We start from the raw sequence: 20,484 nt of genomic DNA, 5'->3' as shown, positions 1-20,484 counted from the left end.
ACCAAGTTATCTGTTACGACGCCGTCGTGTCGTTCATGTTGAAATAAACTACTTGAGTAATGCAAATGTTTGTTTGAGCAATTACGCATGGTATGTGTGAGTAAAAGCTGTTTTTATAATTTATCGGCCTTGTAAATACAGAAGGCAGCTATCCGCCTGCTAATGACACGATGCAGAGTGATTGACACTGTTTGGAGGCGTTTCCTGAGGCATCATCGGCTCTGATTGGACAAAAACACGTGTCATGTGCCAAAGACAAAGGCTCTGATTGGACAAAAACACGTGTCATGTGCCAAAGACAAAGGCTCTGATTGGAACACCTACTTTGACACAACACTGTATCACCTATGAAAGGGCTACAGTGATGCTGGAACTACCGTCTGAAAGCCCGGAGTCTCCCGATTAAGACGGGGGGAAAAGTAAGTTTCTGTCTTTTTGGTCGAAAGCTATGCTCAATTAAACACAACATGGTCCCTGGCATCGCCGACGATGCCGGCATCCCCAGAGTGTTAAGGATAAAAATGTTCAAAATAAAATAAAGAAAGTAAAAGGCTTTTTATTCCTAGATTTCCTCTTAAAATGTTGCATTCTGTGTTGTATCCTGCTCACATGTGAAATAAAGCTGTAAGAATTGTACATATATGTGCTTACGGTGGGTGCAGGGGCCACATACTCCACACAGCCCTCTCTGTTGGGGCCCTGAGCAGCCGTCACGCCGTCATGGCAGCAACCATAACTGTCACCAGGAAGAAAAGAAAAGCAGGTACAAACAATTTAACAGTCTGCACTAAAAAAAAAAATTAAAAAAAAGGGCCAAAAATGACAAAAATGTCCCAAGTTTGACAATTTTCAGACAACTTGAACCACAGTATGGTTAGAAGGAATTATTCTGGTCATGCATAGTGGGTGGTGACAGTGCTCCCAGTCATTAACGGGACACCCAAAGGACTAAAACCAGATGCATGTGTACTGAAACCTCAACCCCAGGGCAATGACATGCTACGGGGTGGATACCTCGTCTGAATGCAGGAAGGTGGGGCAGGAGTGGGCGCTGGAGCCTGCGGGCAGCCCAGACCCTGAGGGCCCCCAGCTGAAGTGCGTCCGTCTGGGCAGCAGCCGTAATAAGACTGGCTGCAGTGGCGAGCCGGGGCGGTGCTGTGAGGGTCGTGGACTGCGTTGGTCTGGCTGGGATCTCTTGCTTCTGGCCTGTGGGCTGAATTTGTATGTATGTTTTTAAAAGCAGACATTGCAAAGATATTCAAACTACTTTTAATTAAAGCAGTAAAAACTGAGATCAGAATGAATCTTTAGAAGACTTAAAGACTAAAGATGTCAAACTCGACCTTGCAGAGCACTGGGACAGCACATGGTGCTGGAAATGCCAGAAACACCACAGCCAGTACCAGCATAGTTCAGTGCGTCTGAAATATTTTAATCAGGCCAACAATGCCCACAGAGTCCTGAAAACATGTCAATCAGGCCTGGATAATTAGTGCTGGGACAGGCTGAGCCGGGATGGCAGGGGGTGGGTGGGGGGGGCTGGTGGGGACAAAGTGACAGCAGAGAGAAGGAGATGCAGAGGAAGAGATGGGGCATGAATGCATCCGGCTAAACCATGATGGTTTAGCCTGAAGTCATCTTCAGTCTGTCAGATTTTGTGGTTTGTTTCATTCAGTTTCCCTTTCTGGATAATTAATAGAAGATTCAAGAGTTTATTATCACGTTATTCTGAAGACTGCAGACTCATCCCTGGTTTGTGTGGAGACGGTCTCAGAGGAAACTAACCTGTTGCATGATCTGGCATGTAAGGCAGGAAGACGGACTGCGTGCTGTTATGTCCTCGTGGGTCCTGGATGCTGGGGACAACTGTAAACAAACAAAGACAAGAGTAAAAAAAGATCAGATTTGTGGTTTTAGGATCTTTATTCCTCCTGCACTCTCAATAACTCCGTAATTGTTCTCTTCTTTTGCTCTTTACAGAACGATAGGTAGTGTGTACCAAAAGCATTGTCAATCATAACCCTGCATGCAGCAACAAGCTATTTACAAGTTTTATTAAATGGTCTGCAGAAATGAGCTAATTAAATTAAGTTAGTTGGGTAAAAATGTGCTAATTTGATCACATTGAAAGAACACGTAGCAGAACGCTGGATTAACCCGTATATTTGTATCTATACACACATGTTGAACAATATGTATAAAAATGTGTGTATGACAGGATATATGAGGATTTGTTGCACTTGATCCCTTGTAGAGGTTTGAAGTGAAAGCAAACATGCATCTATGTGTAAGAACAGCTTTAAAAGTCCATCAGTGCAGAAAAAAGACTCCAACACTTCACCTCTCACCTGCATCCTCTTCACTTTGGCTAAAACAGTTTATTCTGCCATCCTGATAAGACCACAGCGACATCCACAAACCACTTTCTCTTCATAAGAAATATTGAATATTCACAATTAAGTTTGTTTGTTTGAGTTGCATTGAAAGCAATGAAAAGCAATGAAAGCATTTAAATGTTTACTATGTTCATTTCTGCTCAACAGCATGAAGAATAAAAAGCCAAACACAGAAGCAAAAAGTCTCATTTAAGAGTTTATGAGGCGTGTGCTCACCCTGTGGACTGGAACAGGCCTGGGTGTTGCAGCGCTCCATCCTGGAGGGTCTGGGGTGGCCGTTACATTGGCGCACAGGGTACAGGTTCCTGTCCTGGTCTGAGCAGATCACCTGGCGTTCTCGTGAGCCGGAGTTACAGCTCCTGGAGCACTGCGGAGACGACACGATTCGGAGACGCAGTTCAAAAACACTGTTACAAAGACATAAAATTCAGCTTAATGCCTCCATAAACGTATCAATGTGCCCCTGTTTGCTTGCACGTGTGCTTCCTGCTCACCAGTCCCCACTCTCCCACGTGCCAGCGGATCTGTTTGGGGCAGGCAGGCATCTGGCACGGCTGGACGGACGGTGGACGTAGCAGAGTGCTGCAGGACGATTGGTTCAGCATCATACCACCTGATCCAACACAGGTCACTTGTCTGGTCTGTTCACCAGAACCGCAGGTTACCGAGCACTGCAAACACACACATTAACACGTTTCATGTCTTGTAGTCAGTGCAGAAGCTGTGCAGTGACTTACTGCAACAAAAAAACAAAGCAAATGTCTGGATCATGTTTTAACGGCGTTTACTAGGGGTGGGAAAAAAGAATCCGAAAATCGGAATTCTTTTGTTTCACAATTTTAAAATCAATTTTTTTGTTAAAAAATCGATTTTTTTTTTCAATGAAATAAAATTAATCTACTATAGATTTTTGTCATTTTTATTGGTTTTATTGATCTTTTTACTTGTCTTATTGGGCATTATAGCAGCAGAATGATGGTCTGGCTACTGAAATCAAGAAAAATTAGCAAAAAAAGGTTTTATAAATTTTTTGGGGTTTATAATCGACGAAAATCAGCAATATCAAAGAATTTTGAGAATTGCAATTTAAATAGAATCGGCACCCAAAAAATCGTAATCGGGATAAAAGCATATCGTCACAGTGTTTAGCCTGATGGGTTACTCACCCCGCTCCATCCAGTCACACGGTACTCTGCACATTTGTGCATGTTGCAGGTCTGTAGAGAAGGAGGGGATGCAACATAGGCAGCACAAATGGCATCCTGCACCACACGGGGACCAGAAGCGTCGTGAGAGATGCACTGCACGCTGCGCACCTGAGAGCCTCCGCCACAGGTAACAGAGCAGGCGTTCCACTCGCCGGTTTTCCAACTGAGAGATGCACCAAAGGGGGGGGGGGGGGGGGGGGGGTCAGTCTCTTTACAAAATCAGCTGTTGTTTCTGACAAACTACAGGCTAAGTTAGTAAAAACACAACTAATGGAAAGAGTTTCATTACAAAACCAGAAAAAAATCATTTCTTGAATGAGATTCTGCTGCTTGTTTCTGGCATCTCACGGTCTGTGGAGCCCCAGCATTGAATTAGAACCATTAATAGATTATATGGGATGATATGATAAGTACAAAGTATTTGTTAAAATAAATAACCAATTAATGAGAAATTAAACAGCAAAAGCATTAAACCTTTGAAAACAGCTCTCCTCAGTTTGAGAACAGATGGAGCCAAAATGGCTCTTTTGGAGACGTTGCTTAGCCTGTGTGCACTGAAACCTTTCAATGTGTTCTACTTCACTTTATCTGCGTTGTGCTCTGCAGAGATAATGTTCATAGATTATACTAGCGTTCATATCAATTCTCAAAATGTTTTATTTTGGCTTTTTTAGGAAAGCCTGAAACTTTTTCTCTTTGTGTGGCAACACACTGGTTACTCATATTTATACATCTTAACAAATCTTGTAGATTTATAATGATCTCATCATCAGTATGCAATACTGAAAGGGTTAAAGTGGTTTTTATTCCAGAATAAAATGCCTATTTCAGTTTCCTAGGACTCAGATTTACTCCTACAAATGCTTGTTTTGTTCAAGCAAACAGCGAAAAAAGTGTGAATCACTTTATAATAAGACAAAAAAAAGAAAGGAGAGATATAATAAACTTGAAAAACTTAGAATTGTTGACATTTTTGCTCAATAAACTACATTAATTAGCAAACTTAGACTAAAAGTTTCTAGATGTTATCAGCCTACAGATATCGGCCACTACTGGCATTAAACTGTAATATCAGAAATTATCAGTATTGGTTTTTACTTTTTTTATTGACACATTTTTTACACAATTTGCACATTTTATGCATCAAACTACTCAGCTAGTCTCGTATAACTCAAAACCTCTGAATATGACAAATGTTACGTATAGTTTTAACAATATTCGTGTTTGTTTGGCAAATTTTGCGATAAATAATGTGAGATCCACATTTGTGAACCAACCTCACACATTAAGTTAGACGTTTATCGGCACACAATTGATGAGATCATCATCAAGTCAGGGGTGTAAGTCATAGTCAGGTCCTTGAGAGCAACTGTCCTGCAGTTTTTTGATGTTTCCCTGCTTCAACGCACCTGACTCAAATTAAATGACTCAAACAGCCTATGAACTTCTGCACAATGGCTCATTAATTTGAGTCGGTGTGTTTGAGTAAAGATGCATCAAAAACCTGCAGGATTGTGACCTTCGAGGACTGGAACTGGAACTCATCAGCATGTTGCCATTTGAAATGACAGAGGAACTTATGCAACGTCCAAACTGGCATCAACCATTGCCATCGTAGTTACCTGAAATGTTTCAGTTTATTTTTTTCTAGGGAGTAGGACTCCACATACTGTATATCAATATTAGTTTATATCGATATAGTAAATTAATCACCGTTAGCAGTAAAAAAAGAAAAAAAGCCAATATCAAACATCCCCATAAAAACAATCCCATTTTTAAGTTCTTCAGACTTTACCAACCTTTGATTTTTACCAACTTTTTGAGTAGAAATGAAATTTTTTAGATGATTTTGAAATGAAACCCTACAAACGCAACACAATGAGAAAATAATGCGGTGGTTTTTATTCAGTCTCTTCTTTTTTAAATTCATCACAAGCAAATCAAAAGCAATTAAACTACATTAACTGGTTTATGAAAAATGTTTTCTAAAGAGTACAGTCAGATTTGCAGCCTTCAGTAAATTCCAGCTGAAAATCTTCCTAGAAGCTCTATTTACTACCAGCAAGATCAGATTTCATCAAACAAACCTCTGCCCCGAATTTAGCATCTGATTCTGATCTTATGTTTGTGGAAATGTTGGGATGATGATGTTGTGTTTAGCAACACCTGAACTTCATAAACATCTCAGGTTTCTGAGCAGCAACAGCATCGAAGAAAAGGAGCAGGAAATGCCAGAGTCACTAACTGAAGCTACAGCTGTTTACTACAGCGATGCTGCTGCTGCGTCCAGTTCAAACACGCAGAATCCCAGTATGACATCCTTTAACCTACACACACCTCACAGCACACAGCGATGTTAACAGACAGGGACAGAAAGTTTCACAGTTTAGTGAAGCAATGAGGCAGCAGCCCAGCTCAGGGATCGAGTGTTGATGCCACAGACTGTGGGCTTAATGAGGCAGGAGACTTAAAATTACTTTCCAGCTGGGTTTCCCTGAGGAGATTCCTTAAATAAACCCAGTAAAATTTAAGACCATTAAATGGTTAAAAGAAGATTTCTGAGCTGGACAGTTATCCCATCCCTTCATTTCCATCCAACATGGAGGAACAGGCTTCTACTGTGAATAAACACACCTATCGGGGGGAGATTGTGATTTCAATCTGATATTTGTTCAAATTTTGGGATATTTTAGCTCCTTTTTTTCTTGTTTAAGTTTTCAAGATGTCCCTATGAATGTAAGAATCAATAAAGATGATGGCTAAAACAGTGAACTTCCTGAGATTCTGCAATTGTTTTGGCTTTGTGAGTTCAATCTCCCCCTGTGTTTACAGTCAGCTAAACTTGACTACAACTACCGACCCAGGGTTACCTGAACACATAAGCTGTTGGTCTCTTTGAGGATCTCCACAACTGTGGTGGATACAGGTGCGCCATCCTTTTAGACAGTCATGACACATCAATAATGATCAAAAAAGGCTGCTGTGGAAGTTATTTTTTTATGATCCATGCATTTAAAATGAAATAATTCACTCTGTATGATGCTAACTAGCGGTAACGTGAGCAATGTTTACCTGCGGATTTGTGGGCATGGTTGAGGGTTGCATGTACGGTTAGATGATGGCCTTGGCAGAGAGGCACAGAGATAGTCGGGATAGGCTTCGTTATCAATGGTGCAGAAGACCAACCGAGACTGGTAGCCTGATGAAGAGAAAAAGAGCTGAGTCGTCACTTTTCAGTGTCCTCCTTATTCTACAGCAGGAGAAAATGATCCACGTTGGTTTGCAGCCTGACCTGATCCACATTCTTTGCTGCAAGCGGACCACGATCCATAGCTCCAGTAGTAGCCCTCCCTGGAGCGTCCATTTGGAAGGTAATACTCATACTCCACTCCCTGGTTAGGCTCTTGGCTGATCAGCTGAGAGGATGAAGCAGTAGATGTGTATTAGTGGCCAAACAATGGCTCAATTAACCATGAGAATCCTGTTGTTTTTGGTGCATGAACAGCACCCTAGTAAGGCCAATGTCGGCTATTTTGATACTAAATTGAAGTTAAATTTATTTTCCACAATGATAAAATCCACATACTGTCATTTCTGGGCTATAAACCACAATTTTTTTCACACGATTTCAATCCTGCAGCTTAAAGCCCCAGTGTGGGAGAATTACTCTGAACTAGTGGTTTGCTAGCTGAATACAAGTGGTGCTCTCTGGCGCCTCACTGTTTCTGCACATTACTGAAGCCATGGAGAGTCATAAATGTGAAAATGTCAACATCTTGCACAAGTAGGAGAGTCCAGCCAGGTGATGAGGTACAGAACGACACATCATTCTGTTTCGTTATTGATGCTGATAAGCTGTAAGCATGCCCTTCCTTCATTTAGTACCAAGCTACTGCTATCAGCTAATATCACTGTGTGAAACAGTGTGGCTACAGGGAGGACATCCGCCCCCGCCTTGATGATACAGCTGAAAAAAATTTAAAAGACATGAAGAAAAACTCGTAGAAAATTCATCTGAAAGAAACGCACGATAACCTGCTGGTTTGACCTCTTTGAAAAGTCACAGCAAAAGAAAACTGTTGAGACGGAGTTTTTCCACTGTAGGCTAGCTAACAAATTAGCATCTCTGCCGTTGTATGTAACCAGTAACAGTAAATTATCCAACTCAAACGGGAAGATAAAGTAGTTGATGGACTACCTGCCCTGTTTTTAACATAACACTAAAATAAGCTTCACTGTTAGATTGAATGAACTTACCTGTCCAGCAGGAACTGTCTCCACCTGGTGAACACTAGACCCATGTAGACTCTTGTTTTCTAATGGTTATTTTTCTTTTTCTTGATTTTTCCTTTTTGGCTATCTTTCTCCCTCTCAGAGCAAAGAGGTTCTCCATTTCAATATAAGACGGCAAGTTAAAAGGAAAACACACAACAAAATACAACTTCAAGTTAAAGATGATCTATGTGGCTGTTGAGGACACTTGGTGAAAGTGCAGCTTCCATTGAGGTGCGGCATATATTCCAGTAAGCTCTACAGCCCAGCAATGACAGTTTATGGGAATTGTGGAGATGTTCGTGCTAAATATTTTCATTTAAAGGAAAAAATCCTGATACAGTTTTGAGCTTACCTCTACAACAAGAGGTTCAGTGGTGGGACCGCGGCCAATGATTGTTTCAGGGATGTTGTCACCCTCTGCTCCTCGTTGGTAATACAGCATGGTGCCTCCAATTGGTGTCGCCCTTGAAAACTCGATCACCCAGTGACCATTGAGGTAGTACTCCCCTCGTAGATTCTTGATAGCTGATAATGGAGCGCAGTTAAACTTTTACTTTAACAGAATTATGTACAACTGCAAATGTAAACAATCACTTCTGACTTCCTACTTATTTTTATCCCACAGTCAAACCCGAACTCACCGAGATAGTTGCGTGTGGGCACTGTCTCTCTGATGCTGATGGTTGCAGCTCCAACAGGGATGATGAACATCTGGTTGTAGCCTGAGAGGAGAGTGAAGGGTGAACAGAAGTGAAAGAACTTGGCAGAGATTCAGAAGAAGAAGCTGCTTTTATTTACACAATAGGTACACAATAGATTACACAAAAGATTTACACAATAGGTACACAATAGATTACACAAAAGATTTACACAATAGGTACACAATAGATTACACAAAAGATTTACACAATAGTGACTCAATGACAATAGGGCCGAGCACCCCAGTGACCCCAAACGGGAAATGGTGAGTATGAAAAATGAATGAATGAAGCTTGTTAGGGAGCAGTGGTCAGAGCTCACCAACAGCCAAGCTAAGATGTAGCTGGAACCCATCAGGGTCAGACTGCACGTACTGGAGTTTGGATTATTTTTCTGAATAATTCAGAGCTAATGTATGGAAGCTCAAGAATGCCATGATAAATAGGTAAATAAATAATAAAGTAGTAACTTCAGTGTTTCTGACCTAATTTAAACCTAAATAAATTAATTTTAAAAATCAATAAATGTTTAAATGTGTGAATTAATGAGTAAATTACTCATTTGAATAAATTAAATATTTAAAATTTAATTTTCTTCCTATATTTTTATGTATCTGTATTTATTCATGAATTTCCTTGCTGAATGGTAATAGGTTAGTTAAGTCAAGCTTTTAAGACTGGCCATCAGTAAGAACAACCCGTCTCGTCATCAAAATTATGAGAAATTGTTTTTTAAAAAGTTAAAATAAGTGTTTAAATGTATAAATAAACACAATAAATCGTGAATTATTTATCATTTTTATAGATTTAAGTACATAATGTTATAATGTTTTCATTTATAATTTTTTTTTACTTCTCATCATGGTCTAAACACATGCATCTTAGGCAGCATGGTGGCGTACTGGTCTCACTGCAGCCTCATAGCGAGAAGCTCACTGGTATGGGCCTCAGCTGGGGGAGGTTTGACAAATGGCCTTTCTGTGTGGAGTTTGCATGTCCTCCCTGTGTGTGGGGGGGGGGTTTTCTCCAGGTGCTCTGGCTTCCTCCCACCATCCAAAGACACGTCTGTTAGGTTAATTACTATAGTTAATTGATCACTTGTCAAACGTAAGCTGCCAAATGACTATAGAACAGAAATTATTGTAAAATATGTTAACTGGTGTCTTTAAAGTCTACCATTAAGTGAATGTGAGTACTCTTCAATTTAGTCTCTATTTAATTCAATACAACTTTATTTGCATAGCTCCACTTCACAACAATAATAATAAATAGTATAGTTAAGGAAAAACCAACTGATTGCATCAAATCCTGGCTTTGATCTAATCCAGGATGAACCCGGCCTTTTGCAAAGTAGATGAATGAATGAATGAATGAATCGGTGAATGGATGGATGGAAGACTATTTATCCTTCAGCCTCATCCGTGGGTCTGTGTTAAACATGAGACCTGTGTCCATCATCAGCATCTCACCAGTTGGCAGGTCGCGTACGGTGAAGCTGTTCTTGACGAGGTAGCAGGACTGGCCGTTGCCCCCACACTGCAGGCAGGGGTCCTCCTGCTGAGGAGACTCCAGCATGTTGTCACAGCCCAGACGCTGACAGGGTGAAAGAAAGGAAATATTTCATAAAAATAACTTTACCATCAGGTATAGTTTTTGTTAGAAGCTGTGGTTATGCCTGAGGAACCTCACCTAGTAGTGATACCTTTCAAAGAACACACAATTACACTATTAAGAGATTCACAGTTCAAACTATTACTAGAGCTGGTTTTGTTATAATGCACCACCACCTCTTAGTGAGTTTTGCCCATCATTGTGATTAGCTGTTGACAGAAAAATGGTACAGAAAATATTAATCTGTCTTTCTGAACATTGAACTAAAGATTACTGGACAAAAGAGTCAATTGTTTGAGACAAACTCAGAAATAGTGTAAACCCAAAATAGTTCATTGTAATAATAGCTACAAATTAAATTAGCTTAAGTAAAATATATTTAAAAAAACTGTATGGCTGTTGTTGTCTTCTTTTAATGCACATGGTTGAAAAGCAAACTGGATAAAGACGCTTCGAACTTCAACTCATTTGTTGGTACTAAAGCACTCAGGATGCAGACTTGACGATGTAGCACAAAAGGTGAAAATATCATGGGTGCTTCTGCAGATCAGCCTCCAGCAGAGGAGGGGAGGGATGTGACAAGGAGGGGCTTCGTGGGGAAAAGGTTAAAAGGCTGCAGCAATAACTGCATGAGAAAAGACTGACGACAGCACAAGTGTTTGACATTGCTGCATAGTGAAAGTAATCTTTGATCCCGCTGCGTAGCTCCGGTGGCTGAGTCCGCTCCCATTAAAGCAGTGATGCTGTGAGACATGAACCTCAGAGTTTATCCAGCTGTGACTTTAATTAATGAAAGAAAATCATGGATGTGAACAGTAATGATGTCACTCAGCAGCTCAGATTGACTAATTATTTAGTCTTCAGGACTACTTGAGCCACTTGAGATGCATATTGCAGGTATAATGTTGCACAGCTACATAAAACTATGTAACATTAACAGGGACTCACCTGACAGTTCATGCATGTTGGAACCGAAGAAGTATAAATCTCTTTTAAAGTGATAAATTTGAACTTACAGCCCTCCTGTGTTTGGAGAGTTTAGCACTCACTGTTAGAGGCTAAAATGCCCCTCTGGCTTTAGCCATTAATCATGGGGTTATAATGAGCCCAAACCTCAATGTAACCTTTTCTTCATGCAATCACAGCCTCAAAATAGTGCCCTCATCAGACAAAAATGCATATTAGAAACAGACGTACTGTAGCTCAAAAACATGAAGGAGTAGGCCTAGGTGTGTTTCCACTTATTATAAATTGTATTTCTTAGCTTTTTTTCCTTCATCTTTCGGGTTTTTCTGTGTGTATGTGTGTGTTCTCTTCATAAAAGTACCTTGCAGACTCCTTCCACACATATATCCCTCCGTCCTGGGTGGCAGGGCGTACCATCGACCACAGCGCTGCGGTGGCGGTAGTAAAAGTTTTCACCTCTTGGCATGCAGTTCAGCTCGCAGGGGTTCTCAGCTGTCAGAGAGGTTAGCTTTACTTTACAACTTCAAAATGCTGAAAAATAGCAGCTGTGTGAATGTTGTGACTGAGAAATTCCCCCAAAAGTTCATTTTATCGTTCATGATTGACAGTAAATGGTGAGGTTATATGTAGAAGTAATTTGGGCTCACACAGTTGCTTTTAACCATTTAATAATCATGTGAGTAAAATAAAGTGTAAGCCCAGAACACTCATCTGTGTCCACTTCTAACCTCCATAATATGGGAGCCACTTGTAACGTTTCCCTTGGAAGTCAGTCCCATCAAACTGGGAACATTGTTCTTCCCGGAAATCCCTGGACCCTTCTGGACAGTCCTGAGTGGAACGATGAGATAAAGAAGTCAAAGATGAACAAAGTAGAAACAGCTGATTTAACAACACGTCATTTGTTTCAGATGTGTTTGTCCACCTGGATGTTGCAGGAACGGTAAGACTTGGCTGGTCCCACACAGTTGTGTCCTCCATCTGTCCTGTGTGTTTAGAAAAGTAAACGTATGTGTCACAGTCACTGAGTCATCCAGCAAGTTTATTCACTAACAGCAGGTAGCTCTCTTTCTGTCTTTTTGACTTAACTTGCTAGTTTCTGGTCCTCATGATTGTCAATGGTTTTGTTCTCCACGAATCTAGAGTTGGCTTGTGTGGGTGTATATATTTATGTGTGTGGGTGGGTATGTGTGTGTACTTATGTGTATGTATGTATGTGTATGGATATGTATATATGTATGCATATGTGTGAGTGTATGTGTATATGTATGTGTATGTGTGTGTATGTGTATGTATGTGAGTATGTATATGTGTATATATGTATATATATATATATATATATGTGTGTGTGTGTATGTATGTGTATATGTATGTATGTATATCTATCTTTATGTATGCATGTATGTGTACATGTGTGTGTATGCATGTGTATGTATGTGTATATGTATGTATGTATGTATATATGTATATATATAATGTATGTGCGAGTGTATATACATATATATGTAGGTGGGTATGTATGTGCATATACATGTATGCATTGATCTCTTTCTTTTGTTTTTTTTTTTTTTGTTTTTTTTTATGTTCTCTTTTCTGTTCTCTTTCTGCCCCTTTCCTGTCCTTTCCGGTCGGGTCCAGCAGCATAAACTCTGTAATACAAGCTATTATCCAAAGCAAATTGAAAAATAAAATAAGAATCAAGAAATACAAGGGGATCATTACATCTACAAAAGTTCCCCTTGGCAAAATAAATTTGCTCAGCAGAACACAGCATCCAGAACATCAGTCTGCTTGCTTAAATGCTGGACAAGACAAAAAAAAAAAAAAAAAGAAAAAAAGAAAAGTAAACGTAAATCAATCCGAACTCTCCCGCATCGTCTTCTCCTACAACCAGAAAATGTCATTCCAGTAACTCTCTACTACATTATGCATGAGATATCTTAGCAAGTCTAGTATTTGATATTACAACCTCATACATGTATGGAAGTTCTTATTCTTGAGTTGATGTCAACTATCAAAACTTCTAAGCCAACTTGATGCAGTCAGTGTCATGGCTTCAAGCTAGCTATTACAAACTTATATCTTACCTTTATTTTCTCTAAAACTCTTAAATAAAACAAGTCTACAATCCATTTGCTGAAAAATTCCTTGTTTGGAGACTCAGTCTGGACTGAAAACTCAGCATGACAATGAATTTGCATTAAGGTTACATAACCTCCTTCTGGCCTCCATAAACAGACTTATCAGATCTTATTAGGTATTTGTCAACTCTCATTACATCTATTACGTAGATATAAACGCAACATCTGGATCACAAGTTCTGCTTTAGCCTGGCTTAACTTGTGTTTGTCTGATGTGATTCCAGTTTGACTTTGCTGGTGTCTTCTAAACCCACCAGTTTTTAGATGGTGGCCCACACAGTTCTGGACATGAGTGAACTCTATTTTCCTGCAGAAGCTACCTAAACCTCCCGCAGTATCATCAGGAGACATGACGCACATTTTCATTTCATTATGACAACGACACCCTGATAAAACTACTGAATACAGACTTACGTTGTGTGTAATTTTATACTTTTCAATTAAAGCGAAACAAAGGTTTCATTATTTTTGTCCCTGAAAATCCCAGACAGACTTTAACTAACCATACATTTAACCTCGATGGCATTGCTTTAGCTTCTGGTTCCACATTGAGGAATCTTGGAGTGATTCATGAGTAGTATTTGTCTTTCAACTCTCAGATTAATCAGGTCCCCGACCAACATGTCCATGCAGGCCCTTTAAAGGTTAAACTTTAGCTGCAGATCAGGTCCATTATGGGTTTGTCTGTAGTTTCCATGATGGCCTCACCTGTTTGCCCATTTGGTTTCATGTTGGTTCTGACAGGGTGTCAGCTGAGGTCTAATTCAGCCAACCCACATGAGCTCCCCATGCCCACTTACCCCACCTACATCCCTGATGGGGCTCATGCAGCCCACATGGACTTCACATATGGGGCCCATGTCACTGGAAGCACATGGGACCAGCAAAATTTACCCAGTTCAAGCCCACGCCCACTCAGTACCCACTAGAGGTGGGAAAATCAAATCGAAAAATTTTTTCTTCACAATTTTAAAATGGATTTTTTTTTGTAAAAAATTGTTGTTGTTTTTTTTTAAATAAATAACATGAATGTACTATAAAATTTTTGTCTTTTTTATTGTTTTTAACGAATCTTTTTACTTGTCTTCTTGGGCATTATAGCAGCAGACTGATGGTCTGGCTACTGGGTTGTTTTCTCCTCATTTAAAATGAAGAAAAATGACAAGCAAAAAAAAAGTTTTATACATTTTTTTATTTTTAATCTACAGAAATCAGCAATATTGGAGAATTGTGAGAATCGCAAGTTAAATCGAATCGGCACCCAAAAAATCGGAATCGAGTTGAATAGGGACAAAAGCATATCGTCACAGCCCTAGTACCCACATAGCCTGGATGTGCACCTTATGGGTTCCACATGAACATGCTCGCTGGGTCTATAGAGCTTCCTTCTTTCATCTGCAAAACATCACAAAAATCAGTAGCCTCCTTTCTTAAAATGCAGAGAAACTAGTCTCCTGTAGGCTGGACTACTGTCCTGCCATCTACACTGGGTGCCTCTGAGCCTGGTCCAGCTGGGCCCAAAGTAATAACCAATAAAATCAGCATAGATTTCTCCAGTTTGGGCTTCTCTATGCTTGCTTTAGAATAACATTTATAATCCTTTACACCCATTTTGTACACATATGAACGACAATATGTAAGAATATCAACAAAAACATGGGAATGATTTATAACCTCAGCTGTGTTTTCACAAGCTGACAAGTTTAAAGCCACAACTTGTTTCTTAGTCCACTTTTTCATCTTTGCTAACTCCAGTTTCAGAAAGACTTTCTATTCCCCACTGTGGGGCAAAAGCAGCTAATAAGTAGGTGCAGTGAAGTTATGCAAATACAGCTCAGTCTGCTTGTGAGAGCAGAAATAACAAGTTTCAGCTCTGATATTAAGCTGCATTCCTCTTTAATCTGTACTTATAAAAACCTCTCGGCACAACAGAAGCCGCCACATCAAACCTGGGTTTTGTGCAAACATCCCAGTATAAGTCAGCAAACTGCGAGACGGCAGGTTGGTTTGCCACCCTCCATTCCAGCCACACCAATACCCCGTGATTAAGTCACCTCCAAAAGTACCTGCCCTTAAGCCTCACAGCAAGACACGCGTCTGTCAGCACGCTTGAGCTGCAACTACATCTCGCCAAAACGGCGAAGCATGACAACCATTCACTTAAGTATGCAAAACAAACCACTGCAGGTCAGGCGCGACGTTGGGTTCTGTCAGTAAGACAGAGAAAAGAGTCTGTTCTTTATGCCAACTTACGGATTTCACAAAACTGCAATGACACAGAAAATGATGAATTGTAAGTCTTCTAGTTGAAGATAATTTCATGCTTAAATGAGTTTGTGGCAAAATGGGAGTTCCTGTAAAGTACACAGTGATTCAACGTGTCAGATTGTGGCGTGTTAAGATGTGAGTCAGGTAAACCAGGTAGGTGACTAAGTTCATCCAAGTGAGGAGCAGCAGGCAGAGCCTCTTCCTGTTGTTCATCGCCATTGAGCCGAAGATGTGCAACACACTCAGACACAGTGTTTCTGACTCACTGACTTGCTGCACGGAGACGTTGAAAACTAACAAAAAATATATGAACTTGTTGTTTTTAATGAGCTGCTGAGATGCGGCTACACTCTGATGAAGATGACTGAGAGATGAAGCTGATTTCATTTCTGTTATATCTCAAAAGATATCAGATTATGAGGAGAAATCCAGGCTGCTCTAGTCACCGAAGGAATCTAACGTGTGGAAAGTTGTGCAGTTTTCAGGTTTTTGAATTTTACTCGAGTATTTCTATCAGATCCCTTGTACCTTTATCTCCTTCCATAGCGTGCCAGCCATCAGATTCACACACTTAAAAAAGGATCCATCTACATGTTCAGCCAGTAATTCAATCATTCGATAGACTTTACTTTGTTTAATATTAAAGGTGTTTTTAATCTCTCTGATTTGGGACCCTTCACTGAACATCAGAGTCAAATGTCTGAGTTTTAGCATCATTTCCAGCTGAGGAATTTTCTCCCTGTGAGACTTCTCAGAGGGTTTATGTAGCACTGCAGGCCTGAGGCTATGTCTTTACAAGTTGCCTCACAAAAACCGAAAATCTGTCAGTGAGACTTTCACAGCTGTAAAACTGTACTGAAAACTTATTAACGACATAAACTCGGACGTTTTTATGCGTGCAAGTCTCACGCCAGACAAAAATGACACCTAACAATCACTCTTTTTATACTGGGCGGGTAAAGGACTTTCATAGCTCTCCAGCACCTTGCTGGTCGGTTTACATGGCATGAAGGGAGAACGGAAACCCGAAACACCTCTGACCTGATAGCGCTGTTGTCATGAAACCAAACCGATGCCAATAGGCTGCTGTCTACGCTGATACAGCACTACAACATCTCCATTTGGTCCACACGAATGATTAAAGCGGGCCAGTGTAGGACAGGGGCCTCTTTGGGGTTATCTGCATGTGAAAACCACTAATGAGTTGATGCTAATGATATCATAGACCTCTTTTCAACATGATCAACTCCAACGATGCATCAGAGGATTAAGTGGCAGTTTAAAGTTTGACATGTTGGCATATTGTGTTTTCATTTTCTTCAAGGCTTCTTTCCTGTGAACTCCTGCAATCGTCTGGAGAAGCAGCTAGCATCGCTAGCATCGCTAGCAGTGCTAGCGGTGCTAGCGGTGCCAGCCGCTGGGTTAAAATTCTGAACCGCATAACAGAAGTTGTTTAAGTTACCTGTAACAGTTAATTAAACAGATTTCTGTGAAATTCAAGGGTTTTTGAAAGCAGATTTTTTTGTTCTGTCATGCAGCATATTTCCAGTAAATGGACCTGTGCTTTTTGCCTAAAGGATCTGAGCACATCTCGATGCTGATGAAACACCCACCACTTCACAGTATATGAATACAGATCTCTTCATGTGTTACATGAGGCAACATGCAAGCTGGATTCCAGCAATTACAGCCATGAACACACTTACTGTGGAAGCCGCTAAAAAAACTCAAACTTACGCTGCTTAGTCAGACATAAGACACACAAAAGTAGACATTTATTTTTTTTAAAAAGGGGCCCAACACAGACACAGTATTATACTTCGGACCTTTTATGTCAGTTAGAATAATAGAAAGTGTTCATTGCTGATCCAATCCCTTTCAGCAGCCAACACCCAACCAAGAGAAATCTTTCTGTGAAAAGGCCCCTCCCAGCTGTGTGTTCTGGATGTCAGACAAGCCGACATCCTCATGACAAGATACAGGCTGTGTACCTGAACCTCACAGTTAGTTTTATTCTCAATGAAAAAGAGTTTGATTGAGTGTGTATTCGGGGTCTCATAAGAAGCCATGAATTTAAAAGAAAATAAATCCCAAGATGCAAATTATGAAGGTGTATATTTACACAGTCATACGTACATAATACTGAGAGATAGACCAGTTGTTCTCTTTTTTTTTTTTTTTTTTTTTTTTCATTGAAGCGGTCTCAGTGCTGGTTTGGAGCCAGTACCTTAACTCAAACCAGTGCTTTCTGTTTCAACCACAACAGCACTGACTCTAAATCTGACCCTGCTCTTTACTCCAGATTAAAATGAATTGCATAAATTAGTGGCTGAAAGCAAGATTATGTCAAACAGAAAAAGCTTTGCGGGCAAGTGTCAGTCTCAAGCAAAGAAAAGTAACACATAGAGCAAAAACTACACTGAAGATATCACATGGAGAGTGAGGCTACTAGACAGCCAGCGATGTGTGTGTGGAAAGCAGCAAACAGGTTGGCTAAAGGGGAAATAGCAAAAAAAAACCTTCAGCAGCACACATTCATGTAATTGGCTCAGAGGTTGCTCCATTCAGATACTTCCCAGTAAAATTCAGATTGTCCTGGGATGGTTGGGTGAAAAATCTCCACAAGAGGTTCAGAGCCAATCTAGTGGGTTTTGCAAATAAATAGCATTTGCATCTACGTTTATAAACATCAGTAAATAGTATAAATAGACCCCCAACTGAAACAGTTTGTTTCATCCTTCATAATTATCAATTTACGTCTGGCAACAGTAAACAATGATAAAGATTTAAACAATGAATTAGAATAAATACGATAAAAATCTGTGACGTCGGTGGAAAACAGAACCAGTTTGTCAAATGATGACAATATATGTGTATATATATATATATATATATATATATATATATATGTATATATATATATATATATATATATATATATATATATATATATATATATATAGATAGATATATAGATAAATATAGATAAATATAGATATAGATAGATATAGATATAGATATAGATATATAGATATGTATGCTTGTGTGATTGTAAAAATATATAAATATAGATATATAATCAGAAAACATACCTGTGTGTGATGCAACGTCTGGTTCTCATGGTAATGCCACTGCCACAGCTCCGACTGCATTCACCATAAGGACCCCATGAGTCCCAGTAATCCACACTGGGCCCCTGGATGCAATGAAAATAAGTGTTTTAATTACCATACATTGATCATACATTGATGTATATCCATACATATATGACTAAATCTAACCATCTCCACTTTCCAAAGCCAAAAATAAACTTTCAATCTGAGCTTTTAAGCTTCCAGTGCTGAGAACAGCTAAATGGATTTATTTACATTTGCTTCACAGTGTCAGAACCTTTTAGTCTGTCAACTACACGGAGCTGTCTGACATGTAGCCATCCATCTGCTGAGTAAAACCACGCTTAGCAACAAAAACCTTCAGGATAACAACTAAATACAAGTTAAGGTGAGATAATCTTCTGTCCTGTGCTGCACAGTCTTATGAAAACACGGATTTTTTTTTTTTAATTTTGCAATGAGAATCTGACCTGTGTGTGCTGGTAGTTGCAGAACATGCATCAAAACAAAAACAAGACTTTATCTGAGTGTAATGCAGCCAAAATGTCTGAGATATTGTAAAAGTATTTAAATACATGTAAATAATAATAATAATAATAATAATAATAATAATAATAATAATACATTTAAATTAATCCAGTACCTAACAGAAAGTTGGGAATATCAAAAGTATGAGACATTTTTCTGACACAAAAAAATTAAATATATTGTGCTGTGCTCTGATTAACAACATACATATCATAAATATGTTAATATTTTTGTAGTTATGCATATTAATGTGGTATTTTTAAAAAAGAATAATCTGTTAACCTGAACTTCTGTGCGAGATACATTAATGTCAGCAAGAGAAAAGAAAACTTATAGATACAGATAGAAAATATGGAGTTTTTTTGGGGTTTTTTTTTGCAACTTTGAAGGATTATTTTTTCATCTTCTTTACTAATGTGCACAAGTTCTGCAGCGGATCCACTAAGATTTTACCGTGAAGGCTGGCACCAGGAGCAACTGAAGGATTATCAGAGGCAGGAGCATCTTCACTGATCCCTGGAAGAAAAAAAGGAGAGAAACATTAAGCCACAAGAAGAATTGAGACCAGAAAAAGGTGATAAGGAAACTGATGTCAGGTTTGAGTCTCAGGCCAACACTTAGAAAGAGAAGCAAAGGACAGAAAGGGGCTGCAGGAGGCTCCTGAACACAACCGATTCAGCTGGCAGTATGAAGCACAGCAGTTCAGCTGCCCTGCAGCATTTCCTAAAACCTTTCCAAGCACAGAAATCCGTTTGTGCAGCAGCAGTTCTGATCATCAAACTGAGCAATTACCAGCTTTTCTGTGGTCGGATTTGTGATATGATGAGCATGTGATGGACAGCTTGTAGTTTGCAGGTGTAACAGCTGGTTTCCTTGCACTCCACTTTGGTGCTAAACTATTTGTAAGCTTTATTGTTAGTGATTACACAAGAAAACATTTTAATAAATCACTTCTGGATTTGGAAATAATCATTTTTATAGGAACCCAATAATCATGTAGGTGACAATGACATGAGATTGCAGACACTTTAAACACCAGATTCGCTTCTTAACTCGCCGTTTGGCTGTTTAACTGAGCTTAAACAGTTTCCTTTGTTGTATGTGGGGAGAGTGTTTGTTTGTTTGTTTGAGGCTAAATGGAGAATTTCCTGCCTCCTCAGAGACAGAGAAGGGGGTTGCCTGCCAAACCAGCTCTGACCTGTCAGCTGTGACCACCAAATGCCCCGGCGGATGAGAGGAACGTTATCCCGCTGTGAACATGGGGAAAAATGTCAGGGGGC

At 39.7% G+C, this 20,484-nt stretch overlaps 1 protein-coding gene across 1 annotated transcript in view; it reads right to left on the bottom strand.

Annotated features, from left to right (window-relative positions):
* Positions 1-19,708, bottom strand: part of paplna (papilin a, proteoglycan-like sulfated glycoprotein) — a gene marked incomplete at both ends in the record, with an annotated part of 28,463 nt that extends 8,755 nt beyond the window's left edge. Inside the window, 17 exons of the mRNA XM_079261697.1 lie at positions 652-736; positions 1,015-1,213; positions 1,786-1,866; positions 2,613-2,763; positions 2,891-3,067; positions 3,563-3,767; positions 6,475-6,540; positions 6,677-6,803; positions 6,897-7,020; positions 8,232-8,404; positions 8,521-8,601; positions 10,047-10,170; positions 11,516-11,646; positions 11,883-11,985; positions 12,080-12,140; positions 18,656-18,759; positions 19,658-19,708. Coding sequence (XP_079117823.1) covers positions 652-736; positions 1,015-1,213; positions 1,786-1,866; positions 2,613-2,763; positions 2,891-3,067; positions 3,563-3,767; positions 6,475-6,540; positions 6,677-6,803; positions 6,897-7,020; positions 8,232-8,404; positions 8,521-8,601; positions 10,047-10,170; positions 11,516-11,646; positions 11,883-11,985; positions 12,080-12,140; positions 18,656-18,759; positions 19,658-19,708 — 2,043 coding nt within the window. The remainder of the gene's footprint in view (positions 1-651; positions 737-1,014; positions 1,214-1,785; positions 1,867-2,612; positions 2,764-2,890; positions 3,068-3,562; positions 3,768-6,474; positions 6,541-6,676; positions 6,804-6,896; positions 7,021-8,231; positions 8,405-8,520; positions 8,602-10,046; positions 10,171-11,515; positions 11,647-11,882; positions 11,986-12,079; positions 12,141-18,655; positions 18,760-19,657) is intronic.
* Between the last annotated feature and the right edge of the window lie 776 nt (positions 19,709-20,484).

Source organism: Telmatherina bonti (assembly GCF_933228915.1).
Source record: "Telmatherina bonti genome assembly, chromosome: 22".
NCBI lineage: Eukaryota > Metazoa > Chordata > Actinopteri > Atheriniformes > Telmatherinidae > Telmatherina > Telmatherina bonti.
This window is presented reverse-complemented; position numbering and strand designations above follow the sequence as displayed.